We start from the raw sequence: 20011 nt of genomic DNA on the forward strand, positions 1-20011 counted from the left end.
AGTTGGTTAACACAATGACTTTAGAGGACATTGAGAAGCCTGTGGATTCCTAGAAACTCCTTACATTTATTGCTCATATGAAACACCTGAGTCAATTCTCAATTCACATCCCTTCATTAGAACAGAAGCTCAATTTTACCCAGACTGTAACCTGTTAGGCATGCCGTTTAAAGACAATTTGATGGATCTTACTTTGCCTTGGAAGATCAATAAAAAATCCCAGAGCAAAGAAATGCAATCTAACATGCATAATAATTTAACTGAAGTTGGTAATTTAGCTGCAAGACACTTCTTGCTCTACATAACCTTTGAATATTGCAATCTAACTCTAGCAATCTTTTAGCTGCGCTGTTGGAATAGGACTGTTCATAATTATTGAGCCGAGCAAAATATTGTCTGCTGTGGAGACAATCAATTCCAAAGCTAGCTGCCTGAATATGTTTATAGCATCCAAAAATGATACACTAAGTAATTGGAAACATCTGCAAGAGACTGAATCCTGACCGGAGGTGAAAAATGAGGTCGATAGACAACTAGAGAAAAGACGTACCAAATAATTACATTTTCTGGTTGAAATTCTTGTTATAAGCAACAACAAAAAAATGTTTCAGATATTTGCAATGCCTTCAAGGTTTTAAGCGCTGTGCAGATATTTGAAACAATGACTGACATGTGATTTACTGCTTGTTGTTTTTGCCCTTTGTGAACAGAACTGAACAATCATATTAAAGGTCAACACAAAACATTGTTTTTTTTCTCTCAACCTATCCAGAAGGTTTTTGTTACAAAAAGTTTTTTTTTTGTTTTTTTGTTTTGTTTTTGTTTTTTCAAACTGCTTTCAAAGAGATTGATGTGGAGCCTCAGATCAACCTTCAACACCTTGGCAACAGTAAAATCAATAAAACTCATTTGGCAAGATCTGATAAAAATTGTTCAATTGATAGAAAGAAAAGGCAGCTGGATGCACAGATGAGTCAGCAAAAAATAAATCCATGTCCCCTGGTGCTAGATTTTAGTTGTGTAAATAATGCTATCAAACACTTTCTGGAAAGAAGTTAACATTGGGTAATACCTAGTTCGCCTATTTATTTCTTCTTCTGCATACTGAAAGGTTTGGCGGTGCTTTACAGCACTTTCAACTCCAACAAAAATATATATATTCTGCTTTAAAGGTTTCATAATTTGAAATCAATTCCCCCTGTATTCACGTGGTTTACACCGATATCCTTATCTCACACTGAGATATGCAAGGCAAAGTGGATCACATTTTAAGTTTATTTTCCTGAAGAGGATAAAAAGCAACGATAAATCTGACAGAGTGTATGGTTCCAGACTGTCTATCACTGTTAAGCAGCTGTAAACCTCAAGGCTAAATTGACAGTTGGCTCGTCTCTGCCTGCAGCTGGTGCTATACATTACAGTGTTTGAATGTTTAGCAGTCCTACGGCCTTGTATGCAGTCAGACACATTCATAAACAGAGAGAGAACAAAAGCTATGAGGGATTCAGGTTTCCTGAATTGGGCTTGTTTGCTTGTTTGCCTGGGAAAAGTGGAAGCCATTTCTCTAAAGTGCAGGCCACACTGCACTTGGGCTCATAGAGTCCTTTGGGAACCGCAGGGCTTAAAAGGAAAACGATGTCTAACAGCCTATGACATTTAGGGGCATACAGTAAAATCTATCTGGAGTATCACATGAGGCACAGTGCACAGTACCACAGAAAGGAAAAAACTCGCTCACTAAAGTGCTGGATGTTAAACCTGTGTACTTGATCAATAGACATAATGTGTAACATCTTTGTTTAAAAAAAAGAAAGAAAAAAAAAAGTACCTCAACCTGCAACTTTAGCCTTACTAAAGGCTAGTTTTCCCTAATGCAAAAGTACCAGGTTTTTACATAAAAGCTGCAACAGTTGACTTTCCACTGCTTTTGAATTTATTTTTTATCCGGTTTAAGGGAGATTTTATTGTATTTTCCAAAATACTTACAACATTTATGTTATGTTCCACATGGACATTAATGACTTAAGGACTCAGAAAAGACTAAAGCATTAGCTTTTTGTGCATTTTACACTGTGGCACACAGTTTGTTCTCCAGCTAAACCAGGTTGCCAGACATTTGCAGCATGCTCATCACATATACTGCAAATATCCACAACTGCAATTCAATGAACATCTGCCCTACCTGACTATTCTAGCAAAGAGAAATAACATTGATCTCATTGAATGTTAAGCAAACCCTTTGTCTGCACAAATGAAGATTTATTCTATTCCACATTCAGAACTCCACCCACTTTCTGAACAGTTCAGGGAAAACAATACGTGAGCACTTGGGGGCACTCTTTGACCACTAAACCTTCATTTTCTGATTATAAGTTCATACTAAAAAAATTTGAAACAAAAAAATGATAAAAGATTATGCTGAATTGTAGCAGCAGAAATAATGTTTTCCCTCCTGGCATATCAGAACACTGGATTCTACATCGTTCATCCCTACAGGCACTGTGGAAAACTGGGGAGCATCAAAAGGACGCCAATACTTCAAAGACCTAACAGGACTTTTAAGTTTAAAAATCTCCTTCACTTCTGTATTTAACATGTTTTTCCACCCGGCAACATGCATGTCAATAGTCTGTCACATCACGATTTAAACCAACACAGAAATATAATTGTATTAAATATTAATGTGGTTTTAGAGCAACTAAATAAGTGTAACCAGATGCCTCTGACAATGATTCTCTGAATATTTGAAACGTAGCAGTATTTATAACATTAAAACTCTTTATTTTAGTGCCAATACACCTATGAGAAAAGGGTCATCTAGAGCCTACCAATCCACATCAGTGTGGTCCAGTCCCACATGAATTCTGCATCACACTCTTCTTCTTCTTAGCCATGTCAACATGCAATACTTAGCAGTCATCACCACACTCACAGCATCTCTCCGTTAGATTCAGTCTCTCACTGACACAGTGCCTGTTTCTCTCTCTCCCTCCATCTGACTATGAGAGACAACTCTCAGGGACAACAGCCCTTCTGCCGTTATGATTGATTAGAGCTTCTGTTGGTTGAATTATAATTAATGGCCAGGAGGATCCCAAACTCCAGGCAGATGCTCATATTCAAACAAAACCCAAAGCAGAAGGATAAGCTTAACCCAGAATTAGGAGTTAAACCCGTTGTGGAGTAGGTGCAGAAATTTATTTCAGAAAGCAAGATATATGCGTACATGAAGGCTGCCTTTGAAAGAAATCTGCCAATGATTTTGGCATAATTTAAAATGCTTAATTGTTCTCTATAAATTTGCATAAATCAAGCAGACACCAGAGGCACGTTTACAATGTTTTACGCAACACATTGTCAGTGAAAATCTATTAAAGAATGCAATTAGCATGTTTATTTTTTATTCCTGCTCTGAAGAAGAAATGATTCAAGATGCATAATAAACAATCAGCACATTCCAAAAAACAATGATTCATTGGGAAGATGGGGAGCAGAGAGACTTTGATGTGTAGAGGATGAAAACATGTCTACTTAAGCTTAAAGGTTAGACTGTCCAACCCATCTTCATCTCAAAAGAAATGAGCGCTGACATGGAAAACAAAGAACATTTGTTTTTATTTTATATTTCAACCTACTTTTTTTTGTTGTTGAAAATAATAATTTAGGTTTATTCTCAAACATTTTACATGGCTAAAAGATAGATACAGCTCCACGAACAATAAAACAAAATAAAGGTGTGGAGCTACCAAATGTCTTTAACATATTAAATAATAGTTATGCATGTCTTAAGAATATCCCTGCAACAGATTCATTTAATAAAATAAGCTCCCACACTTTTAAATTCGGTCACAACTTATCTTGCTTTTAGCTTAGCTTACCAATTTAGGCATGCAAGCATTCCTTCCTGACTTTGACTGCTGCAGCTGTGTTTCTTTCAGGCTGTATTAGGCTATTTATAGGCTATTTAAAATCTCATGAAAACTTGCAAGTATAGTTTGCTCTCCTTATGGAGGAGAAAAGAGCAGCTTGTGCATGTTCAAATCCATGCTTGTGTTTAGTCATTTGAATCCTGGTAAAGTGTAGTTTTGGTGGACAGTTTTCAGAAAATTCTTAAACTTCAGCAGGCATTGTTATTATTATTCTATAAAGGAAAAAACTGCGAAATGGTTGGGTTTGTAACTTAAGTAAAAATTATATAAAGCCAACTGACAAAAAATTCATAAATATGTTAACAGCCCTGGTAAAGAAGTATAAAAGGCTTAAAATTAATTAATCTTTATTCAGAAGCATAATCTCACAATTACATAAGAGAATGTTACTCTCTAAAAAAAATGTCATGTTAAAAAATGAACTGCTTGTTAAGCTTTTTTAAATGCATACAATCTCCTTTTGTCAACAACTTAGCACTGTGTCCAGGTTACAGCTAGGAGCTTTTGAACATTTGTTGATGGGTTTGTGAACCGAGATGACAGTGGAAGAAAGCTAATCATACGTCTGGTGAGCCATTTCTGTTGGTTTGACTGCATCATTTGGATGATCATCGTTAATAATGCTGAACACTCCAAATTTGGTCCTCAGAGGAGAAACAGACTCACTGAGCCTCCATCAAAATTGACAGTGAGCATTAAGTGATTTTCCACATATTCCTCCCATTTCACCTGGAGTGTTTCCAGCCAAACAAACCCCCTGCTTAGATCAACTTAAGTATCCAGTGGAGTTTAGCAGACTCAACAGATATGTTTGTAGGGGCAGAGCATAATAAGATTTTTCTTGCACGTCTCATGAACAACTGCTTGGCTTATACATAGCTTCTTATGGTTGTTATGGAGACAAGATGTCACTTTTACCGCAGTCCTCTGTCTCAGAGTGTATATTTTTTTTACTTCCATTATTATCCTGCTCAACGTGTGGTGGTAAAATAAAGGGGTCTCCTCATCAAACCCCTTAGCTCAATGCTATAGGTAATTGGCCTGATATTTACAAAAAAAAAATCCTGGATTAATAATTAGAAGTACTTTAAAGCTAGTTTTAATTAATGAAACACTTTGATTACATTTTTAAAGGGATTATAAAATGGTATTCAAACTTCATTCTGTGATTGGTTTCCAACTAAAAGGTCAGATTTTATAAGAATGAAAAGCACAGCCAGTGACATCTGCACCAAGAACCCTTTTCTCAGAGTGAGATGATGCTTCTGCAATACAAAATGAATTTTGAGAATTTAAAACATTCTTACAGAGGTAATGATAAATGTATCTATGAAATTTAGTTTTTTTTCACACATAAAAAAACCCATGATTTTTCTTGTGTATACACATCTAAAAAGATGTCAAATATTTGCTTTCACCAAACAAAAATGATGTTTTCTAGAACATCTTTCTGCAAGAAATGTTGAAAACATATCAGACACATCCACAACCTTATGTCACTGGCTGTGCTTTTCATTTCCATACCATGTCAACACACTGCATGCTCTGAACCACACATAATAAAAATACTTGAATTCTCAACTTCAGCAATACAACTGTGTCCCAACCTCCCTCCCTCCTCCTCCTCCGAGGTCAACTCACCAGATGGTTGGCTGTTTGGAGCCTTCTATTTCCAGATAATCCGACTTCTCCTCCATCTGAAATTCTGTGAACACCAGAGAGATGGTGTCGCCCGGATCAGCCAGTATGGTCCACTTACATTCCCTGCTGCTGCCCAGGCCTCCGGCACCACCCCCTCCGGCCGTGCCAGGGGAGTCACCGCTGGGGAGATCGAAGCTGGAGATGAGCCCGCTGGAGCCCCTTAGGGTGCCACCACACGTGTCCTCGGCTGTCAGTCAACAAGACAAAGAACAGGGCGGGGAAGAACAGATACATTTACTCTGGGTTATTTCCGACCTTTAAATCAAAGCCTGCAGGCATAAAACATCTGCAACTGTCCACTTGAATAAATCCAGAACAAAGAAAAAAAGGCATGTGAAAGCAGGACTAGGAGCTATATAAACAATCTAACCACATGCATTTTTGTTCATCAAGCATTACAGTGTGTTGAAGCACTGTATGTAATGCAACTTCCTGTTTTGTTACGTAACTTAACAGAAAACTAAATTAATTTCACTTACTCTCATTTATAGTGTCAAGAACCATTAACACAAACGCCGTAAATTAACAGGAGAACATATAATCAATTAAATTAATTGACTGATGGGGGTGCTGTGGTGGCGCAGGGGCAAAGCACAACCCATGTCTTAGTCCTCATGCCGGTGGTCACAGGCTCGATTCCCAGCCTGGTGACATTCGCTGCATGTCTTCCCCCTCTCCCATAACCCTCCCCTCTATCAAACCACCCATAAATAAAGGCCACTAAAACCTTTAAAAAAAAAAATTAATTGACCAAATAATTGAAGTTTAATTCTGTCAGTTTTCTTCAATGCAATCAAATTGAAAAGGAAGTCTTAAATACCTCCGCTCAACCCCCCGAACCCTTTTTTTTTTCCTTTTTCGAAATTGATTTTTTTTTTTTTCCACAATGACCTGTCAAGTTTTTAGCAACAAACAAAATGTGATAAACACATCTCATAATCCTGGAGAAAAAAAAATCCAATGTGGGAAGTGTGGCACATCAGCTGAATGTTAATGCACTCCACCTTAACAGTGGGTTGCTCTCTTTCACTCCAGATTCCTTTCCACTTTCCTCTCACTCTTTCTACTAGAAGTCACCACTCTCCCATATATCCTTGTATCTGTTTTTTTCCTCTCTGAAGAATCCTAATGATGGCAGGGCTTTCACAGTTTTCACATCATTTAAGACTAATACGTGACACTCGACTGTGCCAGCTAAAACCTTTGATGGCTCAGTGCTGCACTCAGGGCTGTCAGAGATGCCAGCCTTAAAGTATTCCCCAATGGTGCATTAAATGACTGGTCCAGAAACAAGGAAGTGGGTGTATGAAATTGAAGCGAAGATTGGGGGGGGCAAGGGAGAAAATAGACGAGCAAAGCATTTATTTGCTTTGATCCGAGTCTTTGGAGACATTAGCAGAAGCATGACAATGGATCAAAGTCCTTCTGATAAAGGCAGAGATGAGAAAACGATACTGTTTGACACATGAATGCCTGAGACATGTGCGACTTGTATCAAGGACAGGCTTAGTCCAAACTCACGCGTTGATGGTTGGCAGCACCAGTGTATGTGAATAAATAAATAATTAATTCAAATCACTACACTCTGCAATATAAATTTTACTCAGAATAAATACTGTAAATAACCCTCAATGCATTTAGGACAACAAATTAAATAGTCCTCTGAGATTTGAAAAGTAATTTGCATCAAGAGAAACTAAACTGATTTTAAGTGCTGTAAAATATTCCCAATACAGTAATGTTAATAACAACATAGACCCTAAAGTCAATTGAGGTCAAATTAAACTTTAAAGCAAGTTTGACAGACAGAAATATATATAAAAAAGTGTGGGTTTTATAAAAGAGTAAATTTAAAGTGAACAAAACAAACAAGAGAATGTATCTGATGAAAGATCTTGTTTAGTTATATTGCTAGAAAGTGACTCAAATTTACCACCATTACTGGTTATGCACCAAACAAACCTAACATTTAGATCCAAGATCCCTGAAAACTTTCTATAAGCAGATATTGAGTTCTACATGTTAGGTGTTTTCTTTTCAGTACTCTGGAGGAAATGCTGGAGGAAATATTCTAGCCTACATTGACTCATTGAATTTTAACGTTATTTTAGACCATCAGACTTGAAGAAGCTTACATCATCTGTACCCAGTTCTCAGCAATGAACACTGGGATTAGTGAAGTCATATTTCTGTGATATTGCTTATTGAGAATGCCAGTAGTGACAAAAGTACTTACAACCAAATAAGAGGAGTCAAACAGACAGAAAATTTCAAGTCAAACAATGAGGGCGATAGAAACATGAAGGCTGCTTGTCGGGAAGGAATTTCATGAGAAGATTTGCCGTTATCCACATATGGACCACAAGGACAGACGAAGTGCTTTGATTTTCTGAGGAGAAATCATTCAAACCATTAACATAAGAATGTCAAGACTCTAAAGTGAGTGAATGCAACAAGTCTCAGGATAGCCCATCTTGGGAAGGCAAACAAAGTGAAACCATTCAACATAAAGAAGCTGCTGTGTTAACAGCATTTTTTTTTTGGTCATTTTGTTTTTTTGTAGAAAAAACCCAACATTCAAAATTTTTTATTTTTTTTTTCAATTCAGATTATCTTTCTGAAGTACACAAAGCCATATTAAACAAATTTGGTATTTAGATTTAAGGTTTTTCATTTTTGTTAAGAGCATCCCCATAATACAAAACTGAAACAATAGCTAGAAACCTGAGGCTGCCCATTTTAACTCACCAGTAGAGAGCACAAACATTTAAAAAGTTATATTAAAATAACTAAGATTGTAGGTTATTAATGGCTTACAAATGGTCTATTTAAACACAAAACATTTTTTTTGTTTGTTTTTTATTCTTACCAAAATCTGAGCTAAATTAATTGCTACGGGGGCATCAATGAAGGACATGCAGCATCTGTTGTGGATATCTGACAGGAATGCTGTGGTCTGACTCACCCAAATATAGTATGAATATGAGCAGCATCAATCAGACAGTCACATGTTCATAAATCTGCATCTTATCAAACAAATCCATTTCAAAACAGACATTTTGTTAAGTCTCATTAATAAGGGTTAATTTCTATTTTAATAACGTTCTGCCTTAGAAAGTGTTGGAAAGCTGCTCTTTTGAATAAATCTACACTCTAGGTTAATAACGTTTAATCAAAATTTCTGCTGTAAAATGGCTCCAGAAAAAAGAGCAGTATTCCATATGGTCATCATATAGTATTGTGGTTATATAATCAGCAATGTGATTTTCACCAGCTAAGGTTTTTTTTTTTTTTTTTTTTTTTGCTTAGATATAAAATGTTCTATTTCATTGACAAGCTGAATCACAAAGTTAACACCTTATGATTGTGAAATTCTGAGGAAAAGTCAGAACAGAAAGAGTTCCTGGCAAACATCGAATGTAATTAGCCATTTTCTTTCTCAACATCACTTTATTTGATGCTGCACATATTTCACAAATCACTAATTGCCTACTTCTAAATGGTATTGTTCAAAAGTAACAGAGTTTAGATGTTTGACTGTTTCTAGCAATTAAGAACAAAGAACTGAAGATCAGATTACTACTTGCTCCAATGAGATTTGATTTTGGTTCTGCCACCACTCTTGACCACATGACAAGTGAAAGGCTTATTGGTTACATAAATAGATAAGGGTGTTCTATATAAGATTCAGTCTTGTTGTCAAAGGAACAGAAATATATTATTTGAGTTGCATTTTGTTGCAAACCAGAATAAACACAATCTTGTAATTCGGACAAGCCTATATTTAGGGACCAGTGGAGACTCGACAAAGTGACTAATGATGCCTGGCAATGTCTAGTCAAAGTGGTGTTGCAATGAAAGCTGGATGCTTTCATCCAGCTCAGTGACATTTGAATGAACATTAATATTTTTGAGGAAAACCAAAATAAACATGCTAAAAAATGATATATCCCAAAAAGTCTTTGAATCCAGCCGGTTATACTTATATAATTTTAAGGTGGTCCTAATATCATAAAAATGTTAATACATTTATTTTGTTTTTTCAAAAACAATCCTTCTTAAAACTGTGTGACAAGTTATCCCTATTCAGTGTAAAATGAAGTTGAGATTTGATGCAAGTTTTGGATGTTGAAGTGGTGATAACACATTCCACACTTATGAAAGTAGCCCATTAGTTTTGCCTCATTAGGAAGTTCTGAAGCAGATACTAACTTTAGCATAGTTAGCAGCATATTGTGTTTACAAATCATTCAGATTTTGCCAATCACTCTTGTCATTGTTTTGATGGAGCGTCGGAAAGAGCAGGAGGTTCTTAAAGAGACAGAGGCCAATTTCAAATTGTGTCAAATTGAAAGTAAAATTTATTTTAAGTTATGTTTGATAGATACAGTATTTTTTATACCAACTGAAGATAACCTGGTATTACAAAATGGCCTTATGTCTAGGAAAAAACATAAAAGGTCTCCAGACAGAAAGCACAAAAAATGCTTAAAGAATGTTTTCACAGTGTTTATAGCATCTCTGCAATGGCTTTGTGCCATTACCCATGATTAGTCAAAATAAAGTAATAAAGCTGTTGATACAGTATTTTTTTTTTATCAGTATGAGCTGGCCTGGGAACGCCTTGGGATTCCCCCGGAGGAGCTGGAAGAAGTGGCTGGGTAGAGGGAAGTCGGCCTCCCTTCTGAAGCTGCTGCCCCCGCGACCCGACCCCAGATAAGCGGCAGAAAATGGATGGATGGATGGATGGATGGATGGATGGATGGATGGATGGATGGATGGATGGATGGATGGATGGATGGATGGATCATTAACAGCCCTCTTAGTGCAAGCACAGTATTTACCAACAACAATCATCCAATAATTTGCATAGATTTTTGACTAATAGCTAGGCTAAAGATTTGCGAATAATAAAAAATAAAAACGTATTTATGGCCGTGAAAGATCATAAAAACCCCCATCACCTGTAGACTCAATGTGTCTACAGGTGAAGAGAAATTGCTCTGAAAATTAGAGCAATGATTTGAAGTAGAAAGAAACTCATAACTATGCAGAGGAAGCAAGGCAGGTTTCTTGTCTATTTCATGGAGATGCAGCCATGCATAGTATTGTAAATTATGAGATGCAAAATGCTAGCAGAGACTCAAAGACGCTTTGCAGTGACAATATTCTAAATACCTTCACTCTAGTAGGACTTTGAAGGTTGTTCTAGGTAACATGATTAAAATCTCAGGCAAAGTTTTATCAAATATTGTTTATCAACAGAGCAGAGGCACTGAATGTTGGGCAATATGTTACTTAGCAAATCGATAGAGCATGCTCTGGATTTAAAAACGAAGAAGGGTCTGCCTTAAAAAAAATGGTGTCAGGAAAAAAGATTGTGGGAGGATTAGGACTGGTTTAGTTGAGCTCATTTACATCCCCAGCATCAGCAATCTAATGCTACTTGAGGAGGGATTAAACCTCCCTCTCCTTGACTTTGATCAGATATACACCACTTGTCTTTCTACTTTGAAATATTCACCCCCAAGGATAGAAAGGAAGGAACTCATGTATAATTTTCAATATTACCTAAGGTTTTTCCTTTGTAATAATACCCATATTAATGTAAAGCAGTGGCACTTTCTACAGGATGTCTCTCATTTGCTCTGCAGCATGTCATGTCAAATACCAGTTAGGTTAAAGAATGGAAACAGGTCTGTATTGGGTGCAAAACTACGATTATATTGCTTCATGCTCATTGCTGTGGCTCATTACATTATAGCAGCCATCGTTTTTTTCCCCTTTTCTGAAGTTTAAATGAGCCTCAAGAAAAGAACAGGAGAATTAAATGAATAACAAGAAATTAAAGGATCAATTGAAATTACACAATAACAGTAAGGTTTGTTCTGTTTCACAAATTACATTTTAATGACCTAAATTCCCATATCTCATTGTTGAACTTACAATCAGTGTTAATGGACATGGAACCAAATGTATAAAATTCAGCTCCTTAGTCAAATTTTAGCTTCTAGTAGTCAGCTACTTAGCCAATCTCAGCATAAAAGAACAACCTGTAACAAACTCAGAGCAAGTTTTTCTATCACTGAGGCAGCAAATGGCATAGCTGAATGTTTTGATTTTTAACAAAGGATCCCTATAGAGTATTTTCTTATTTTGTTGAAGTGTGGCTGGCAGCCAAAATGACAGGATATTAATAGACTATTTTCTCACATTACCATCCTGTCCCCTGTTTGCAGTTTCATTGCATAGTTTAATGAATGTCAAGAGACAATTTCAAAAGAAGGGATCAAAATGGACTTCTTGGAGGTGTGATGGAATGCAGTGTAGCCATTAATTTTACTTTGTGCATTTTTTTCCTATCCATCCTTGACTGCATCGTATTTCTCTTCCTGTAGAATAATATTTCTCCCTTCCATAAATTTCAATGAATCTATGCTTATGCAGTAGAAATTAAAGGAAGATATATGTATAGGACTATTTTGTCACACTTTTCCATATTATTTTCCCTACCCCTCTATGTCCATCATATGTGTTGTTCACAACTTAGCTCAACTTTCAAGCCAGCAAACAAGCAAGTCCACCTTTGACTGGCTCAAAAAATTTGAGGGGGTGCCCTAGTCAAAAGTTAGATCTAAATCTTAATTAGATGCTGTACATGTTTTAAAACAATCCAAGGTGGCTGAATCAAAACAATTCTCCAAAGAAGACAGGACCAAATTTCCCCCAGAACAATTAAAGTTGTTGCCACCAAGGATGGTAGTTGGAAGGGGGGAACAGGATGTGTGTTGCTGTGTGTTCACCTTAAAACAATCGGTGATGAGCAGAAGGCAGGATCTCGGAGGAAATAAGATCAAAGGACCATCTGGCTGCATAGAGGAGCAGGCCCAGATATTGCTGAGAGATTATGGCTCAAGCAGTGGCTGTGCAGCACTAGAATGAAGGGATGTTTCTGGCCTGTGGCAACAGAGGCCAGAAACATCCCTAAATGGAAAGGAACCCTTCACATCAGCTTTCTCCAGCCTCTAAGCCCACCGTATTTCAAACATATGCCAAGCTATTTTCATTGTTCCGTGTTTTCGATTGTGAAGTGAAATCCTGCATTTGCTCAGCTGGTATTGGCATTTCTCACCATTAAATATTAACATGAGAAATATTTGACCCCTTTTAAGTTTAACCTCTAGTTTGAAGAATTTGTACATCTAAATAAATTGCCTTAGCAGCTAACAATGAAATTAATGGATAAGAAGTGGCTTTGGTCTGCTCTTCACAGGAATAACCGCATGACTTTTGAGAAAAAGCAAAAGGCACAACAGAGAATATTTTTAAAATTCAAACATTTTCAAAGCTTAACGCATTTCAAAAACTTCTTGGTCAGATCACCTCTCAGTTTTGTATCCATTGCTACATTCTCCCTTCATTCTTTGCTTTTATAGCCGCAAACCAATCATTTAATTTTCATTTGTATTATTGTATAATTGTAATTTTCTTTTTTTACTTTTTGAGTATTCCTATGAATGACAAAGGTAATTAGTTATATTGCTTATAACTATTCAATCCCCACAAATAACTGCATTTTATTTTTTCAAAATGTTTAATTAGTTTTGAGACTAATGTAAAGTTTTGAGAAAACAACCATTTTATTTTCTCAAAACTTTACACATCATTTCTATTTATTAACATTCTTAACCAATAAAAGTAATAAATGTGTAGTGACTCAAATTCTAGAGGACAAAAATTAAATATTATCAGATTAGTACCCCGATAAAACCAAAATGACACATAACAGATGCATAGAGAGTTAAGACAAAAAACATAAATCTATTTTATTTAATTATTTTTTTTACTAAACAGCAGAATGTAGCTAATAGTTCAAAGTATGGGGTTGGGCAGCGACCTGTTCTAGTCTGCAACATTAATGCTTGTAATAAAACTATTCACAGCTGATGTCCAGTTACCTGTTCATCTTTCCAGACTTTATCGTTTGATGCTTATCAATTGACAATTGTGGTGTTCCCACAATGCCAAATAAAGTGTTTGATATCTACAAAAATCAGCTTATTTGTTTTTTTAAGAAAAAAAATTACTTCCACTTTCATCTGTTAAACAATATACTAATGTTGCAATATTTTAGGTTAGCAAATAGAGTTGTCTTATTTTTTTTGAAAGAAGAATCATTACAGATCCGATTTCCAATTTTTTTTTCATTTTGAAGCCAGGGGTAATTTCCATGCCTTGTAAAGTCTGTTCTTGTTATAGTTACTATTTTTAAGCTGCAAAGAATGTTGCCCTTGAAATTTATACCAGAAGGCTACAGAAAAATAAAACCACCATTTTTTATTATGTCATTCATTTGACATTTGCCATCACATTTGCTTGTAGTATTAAACTTTGCTTCTCTTCACACTAAGAAGTTCATCATAATATCTGAAGAGAATGAAAAATGACTTTTTTTTTATAAATATCAAGGGTAGCCTACGGCTTTGTCCAAGTTTTTAATTGTGGCTCATTCTGTATTTAAGTTTCACAGTATGGAAAAGGATTGAATACAGTTCAAATAAAACAATGAAATCAAATGCTAACCAAAATGAATAGACAGTAAGTAAATATTTAATTCAACATTAAATTAAAGCAGATTTCACTCCAGTGAAAAAATTAATTTATTACAGTTAATCTAAAATGTGATGATTACATACGGTTATGTTTAATGGACATGGACTTGTCCATCCACAAGCCCTAAAGCATTCAGAAATATCTTAGAACACCTTCATTTCAAAATAACTTTCAGATAACGTAGATGAGGATTTTCTGGGTCAGTCCTGAACAATGGGCCTCATTTAAAAACATAAAGGAATAAATTGCATGATTTAAAAAGCTCTAGTCCATCATTCATCAACCAGCTGTCAGATAGAAATCATCATCATGCTGAAGTGTCTCTTCTCATTCTGCATACTTTATGGCCTGGTAAAAGAGCTTGACGACACACATTCCTGGTCATTCTACATCTCTGGAACCACATGAAAACATTTACAGAACTCTGTATCTGCATCAAAAGTAATACTGTAGCTAAAGTAATGCAGACTCAATTTTCCTCACTAAATGCTGTTTATGTGCTCATTTAGGTGATGGTCTGATTTAACACAATGTAATATCTAAATGTTTGCATGTAAGGTATGGGCATTGTTGGCATGTTAGAAATTTATTCTATGGTGCTTTGTAAGCTGAACTGTCAGCAGCATGCATCACAAATGACTGAACACATGATCCCACAGGAGATTAAAAGTGTTCCACTCATTATCAGTCAAATATAGACTAAAAGCTGCGAAAACTATGGCTGAAAACATTCATATATTCAAGCTAGTTGTCCCCCAGAGATAAATATTTAATTAACCTTTTAAACCATGGAATCTCCAATCATCTCCATCAACATGATTAAAAAATTTCCATCCCATCTGATTGCAAATATATTTATTGCTCTAATGAAGGGTTGTGTCATGCATTAGTACAGGAGGAGCTAATATGTAAGCCAATCTCATAACCATCAATCTGTCAATCATTAAAAAGCAATTAACACTTAGCAGTTAATAAGAGAAGGTCAGAATAAACTCACCACCCCCTCGTTTTAAATTTCTTAGGGGAACACTAATGTAAAATGACATCAAGTACTCTTTCAAACCATATTGTACAGCTGCAGTAAAATGTAGGTATAGGATCAAAAGACCACATTCCTTTTAATTTTTAGTAATAAAAGAAAATCTCACCTCTGCAGATTGGCACTGGAAAATCCCACACTGACACACCAGCTGTGCTGGTCACGCAGGTGAGGAGTGAATGTCCATCCAGGACGTAGCCTGTGACACATCGGTAGCGGATTTTGTCGCCAACGTTGAACTGAGTGCCATTGCGTATCCCTTTTGGGGGAACTCCTGGGTTTCCACATGAGCTGCTTCGCAACTCTACAAAAGAAAGTCAAGAAGAAAAGACAAAATTAGTAAGACGATTCATGTTATATCAACAATTGTTACTTTTCCTAATTTAGCTAGTTTTCAAGTCACAGAAGTTATTTAATTTGACCTGGCAGGTTTGGTACAATGAGGGAGCAAACCGTTGAAGAGTTTTGTAAAGGGCTTTGTTAATTCAGACGGGACAGCTAAATCACATGGAAGAGGACTGCTTTACCCACTTTTTTGCATTTAAAAAAATCTATAAAATTTATTTGTCAAAAATATATGAAGTAAAAAAATGCTGGCATTAAAAGGGTAAGAAGTTGGAATCTGCTAAGGAAATTTTCTGTTTCAAACCTACATGAAAGGGCACAGTACTCATTCAGATGGCTTTGAAAGATATGGAGGGATTGTAGATTGGAGATATGTTGTTAAAAGCAAAACAATATATTTTTTGTATTTGTTGCAAATACAATAAACGCCAATGAGAAGGACTCAGAAATTGATTGTAGTCTTTAGGCATTTCATCCATCAGAAATCCTCTATAAAAAACAAAACCGGCCCATGGCAATAAATGAATAAACATCCAATAACCTCATTGAAATTGGCAGTGGACAAAGTGGTTTAATTATTCAACCTAGCCAAAACATCTCAATTATGTTGAAAAATTTATCTTCACTTCTTCATTATACATTTACATCATCTGACTCGTTTTCCAATTATATTAATTATATTAAGGTTAGTTTAATTTTTGTTGTGTGATCTAAAAATCAGCGCTATTGCTATACTACGTAGACTGACAGCAAAAAGAAAAGATCAATATTTGTTGCTCTGGCTTAGCAATGTCCCTCACAACCTTTACTTTAGGCTAGTTTAAAAAACACATAAAGACCTAGTTCACAACTTTTTTGGCATATATTGGCCAAAGTGCAAGTCCAAATGTTTTATTTGCTGACTTGCCAAGAGCTGACTGAAAATGACATTTAAATAAGGACAGATATAGCTGACAAAACAGCTGTCAGATCAACACCCATCTGGCCCAAGCACATTCTCTTCACTCTGCAAATATGGTGTTCTTGCTACTCAATGTAATCAGAAAACTCTAATTAATAAAAATCTTGAGCAGCAGTTTTCTAATTCTGTAGAAAAATAGCAGCTCTGGTCTGTCTTGCATAGATTATTCCTATGATATCTAAGTCTGAGCAAACATGAGTTGTGCCTACTAAGGTTGTTTTTAGAATTTGAAATGTGCTTATGATCTTTATCATGTTGAAAAGGACGTGTTCTTTGAATATTACATTTCACCAGTCTGCCCCTGACAGTGTGATCTCTGGAACGCAAACCAAAGACATGACTGATACATAGCACACCCTTAAATACCAACACCCACCTTGACCATCTGTCTCATAGAAACACCCTTGTAGAAAGTATTGAGCTTAGCAACAGCGTAATATAAAGTAGTGAATAAAAACAGTATATATGCTTAATGTATAGCATACTAGGCATTGCTCTCCCCTGTGGTATGTTTGTGTTTTCGGTGATTAAAGCATGGAAAGTCTTGATTGCGCTCATATACATTTACTTTCTTTAAGACGTATACATTGTACAACATACCTTGAAGGTTGCTGCTGCCATGAAGAATTATTTATTGCAACAGAAACCATTTACTAATGTCTTAGGCATCAGTATGGCCAAATCTATTAAGTTTTCTTTTCAATTAAACAAAAGGACGTGGTATTCTCCATGTCACTTCTAAAAAGCTTAAGTACCTGTTTCTTGTAGCCAGAGTGCCAACCCACTTTTCAAAATGTCAGATTTTTCATTTCTTGTCTCTTCAAAAAATTGCTTTTTATCCATTAATCAAAGCAAAGTATGGCATGTGTAAGCATGCACAACATTTTAGCTGCGAGTGAAACGCTTGACATAATGACAAAAACAAGGTTTCAGTTTCATTGAGATGGATTCATGTTGTCTGTTGCATACGAGTCACAGATTTAACATTGATTAGTGAAGTTATACAAACAGTTAAGCACAACATTATCCATACTGCAGGCAGGTTTAGATGTGAAATTTTCACTCAATCAAGAAGCTTGTTTATGAGCAGCGTCAAGACAGAAATAATAAAACAAAGTAAAGGGGCTTTGAAAGCAATTCTATTTTTTTTGATATTTTAAAAAATGGCACGTTGAAAATGGCACACATACGTTTTGTTAATCATTGCTAATACCTTTACATGCTTTACAGCAAAGTCATCTCACAATTGCTGATCACTTTTCAAAATGTTTCCACTGGTCACTTTAACAAAAACACTACAAGGTATAGATGGTCTTCCTTAGGGAAATAGGCTGAAACCTAGCTTTTAAGTAAATGTAGTTCAGAGGAGGCAGGGATGCAACAAGTTGCTTAAAATGAAATAATTTTTAATGAGATGTCAGGACAGGTCTGTGGTTCATTTTCAGCTGAGCAGGATTCCAACAGATAACAGCAAAGCTGAAGGTTTTACAGCAAGGATGCTCTGTTTTATCCTTTTGAGCTTTCAAACCCTGATATGGAACATGCTGAATTTGGAAATGCTGGCAGGGTTTTGGAAATCTCAGAGCTAAAGCAAGGGATCTACATTCTGAAGTGAATACACACAGGCTGCCGTTTCAGTAATGCTAGGGATGCATTGGGACAAAAAAGTAAACTAACTATTTTTAACTCTCACTTAGTAAAACCTTTTTTTATAGAAGCTGCTTGCTCACACGTCTACTGTAGTACAGCCTTGACTTCTGAGAGAAATGTTTACTGAGAGCTCAAGTCAAGGCGTAAAAACTTTTTAAATACTGCTCTTATACACTTTATTTCTCAAAGAATAATTTGAATCTCAAGGTCAAAGCTTAGCAAAGCATGGAAATTAGTTGCAAAAGTCTAACTGGTGCAACTCTATAGTAAAGAGGACCTTTGATTCCTCTATTGCTTTGACTGAACACAATCTTTAAATACATTTAAATCCCTTTTAGAAAATCTTCTAGTAATCTCCACAAAATCTGCAGAGCCGTTATTCCAACCCCCGGTACAGTGATGCGTGTCTTTTCCAATTCAGCTTTTGCTGGTTATACAACTGACACCAAGTGTTGACAGTTTTGCTTGGGGCAAAATGAGAGCTGACAAGAGTTCATGTCAGCAAACATTTAACACCTGTGAGGCTCAGAGTGCATATTACAGTAATGAGTCATGTTTGACAAATAGTTTTCTTTAAAAATAAGTTTGGTCGCGACAGACTTTCACTCCATGCTCAGTTCTCTTAATGATAAACACGAACGTATAAAATAAATCTCACATCAAACAGTTGGCTCATTTTTCCAAAGGAATTCAGAAAATGTGACTTTATGTGTAATAATCACCTAAAAACCCTTTGATGCACAGTTCCCCAGAAACTTGTTACTGAACACTTTAGCAAATTGTGCAGCCTTGTGAAATAATTATTTTTGACATCTCCCATCTGTTTGTGTTTAATTATTTGAACCAACAAAGCAGGAATCAAAAAGACTTGTTCACACACGCATACACTGCACCATGTTTGAATGATCAAAAGAGATGTAGAACGTATATATTTGAGTTAGTGACGCTGAAGATAATTGCACTGACCAACTTTGAAGTCTGTTTTTCTAACATAAATTTGAGTGAATTATTATTGCAGTTCAGTTATTCATTAACTTTGAACGGCAAAAGCTGACATACTCCTGCTGACATAAACTACCTTAACAATGCTGCAGCAACTGAAAGTGGTTTCAGACCACAGAGACTTTTTTAAAGTTCCTTTTGCAACGTCAGAGTTTCTCTTATTTTGTGTCTGCACTGCACAAACTGAATCCAGCGGTAAACTGCGTTAACAGAACATTTCTTCCTACTTCAAAGAAAGGCTTTGCTGGTATGAAGGTGCCAATCTGCAGAGCAGTTACAAAGCTGGTCCAGACTAGATAGGTGCCAGGTACCGGTGGAGAATATAAGTGCAAACCCTAGATACTCTTTGAAGAAAAAAATACTTTTCAACATCAAAATAATCGGTTCCTAAAGCTGCTTTCAGTGATATACCACAAAGGTTGGTATATAAGACAAATGTGTGATATGTAAATCTGAACATAAGGAAATGAGTGTTTTTATGAAACAGCAAGTCTCATCGCATATTTGAACTACAGGATGTGTGTTCTGATGCACCTGTGTTCTGTGTATTGTGTGTGTTTTGGAACAAAGGGTGCATATAAGCATTCTACTGCGTTGATGCAAAGAACCTCGCTCCTGAGACAAAGCCATCTCATTTAACATATTCAGTCTTACTGCAGGGCTCCTTCTCACGCCCTATTGTACTTTTAACCCACCATTGTCGATGCTTTTCCTTCTCACAAAATCTTTACTCTTATACCCCATTGGAACCTTGACACTCAACTCCTAGGA

The 20011-nt window shown here is 36.1% G+C and overlaps 1 protein-coding gene across 4 annotated transcripts in view; it reads right to left on the bottom strand.

The window, feature by feature from the left end:
- The window catches only part of LOC103478352 (CUB and sushi domain-containing protein 3-like), a 244833-nt gene that overhangs the window by 180027 nt on the left and 44795 nt on the right, over positions 1-20011 (bottom strand). For all 4 annotated transcript variants that reach the window (XM_017309426.1, XM_008432116.2, XM_008432118.2 and 1 more), the window contains exons 4-5: positions 15392-15586; positions 5571-5817 (exon numbers count right to left, since the gene is read on the bottom strand). In XM_017309426.1, the coding sequence (XP_017164915.1) occupies positions 5571-5817; positions 15392-15586 (442 nt within the window). The remainder of the gene's footprint in view (positions 1-5570; positions 5818-15391; positions 15587-20011) is intronic.

The sequence above is a fragment of the Poecilia reticulata genome, linkage group LG16 (genome assembly GCF_000633615.1).
Source record: "Poecilia reticulata strain Guanapo linkage group LG16, Guppy_female_1.0+MT, whole genome shotgun sequence".
Lineage (NCBI taxonomy): Eukaryota > Metazoa > Chordata > Actinopteri > Cyprinodontiformes > Poeciliidae > Poecilia > Poecilia reticulata.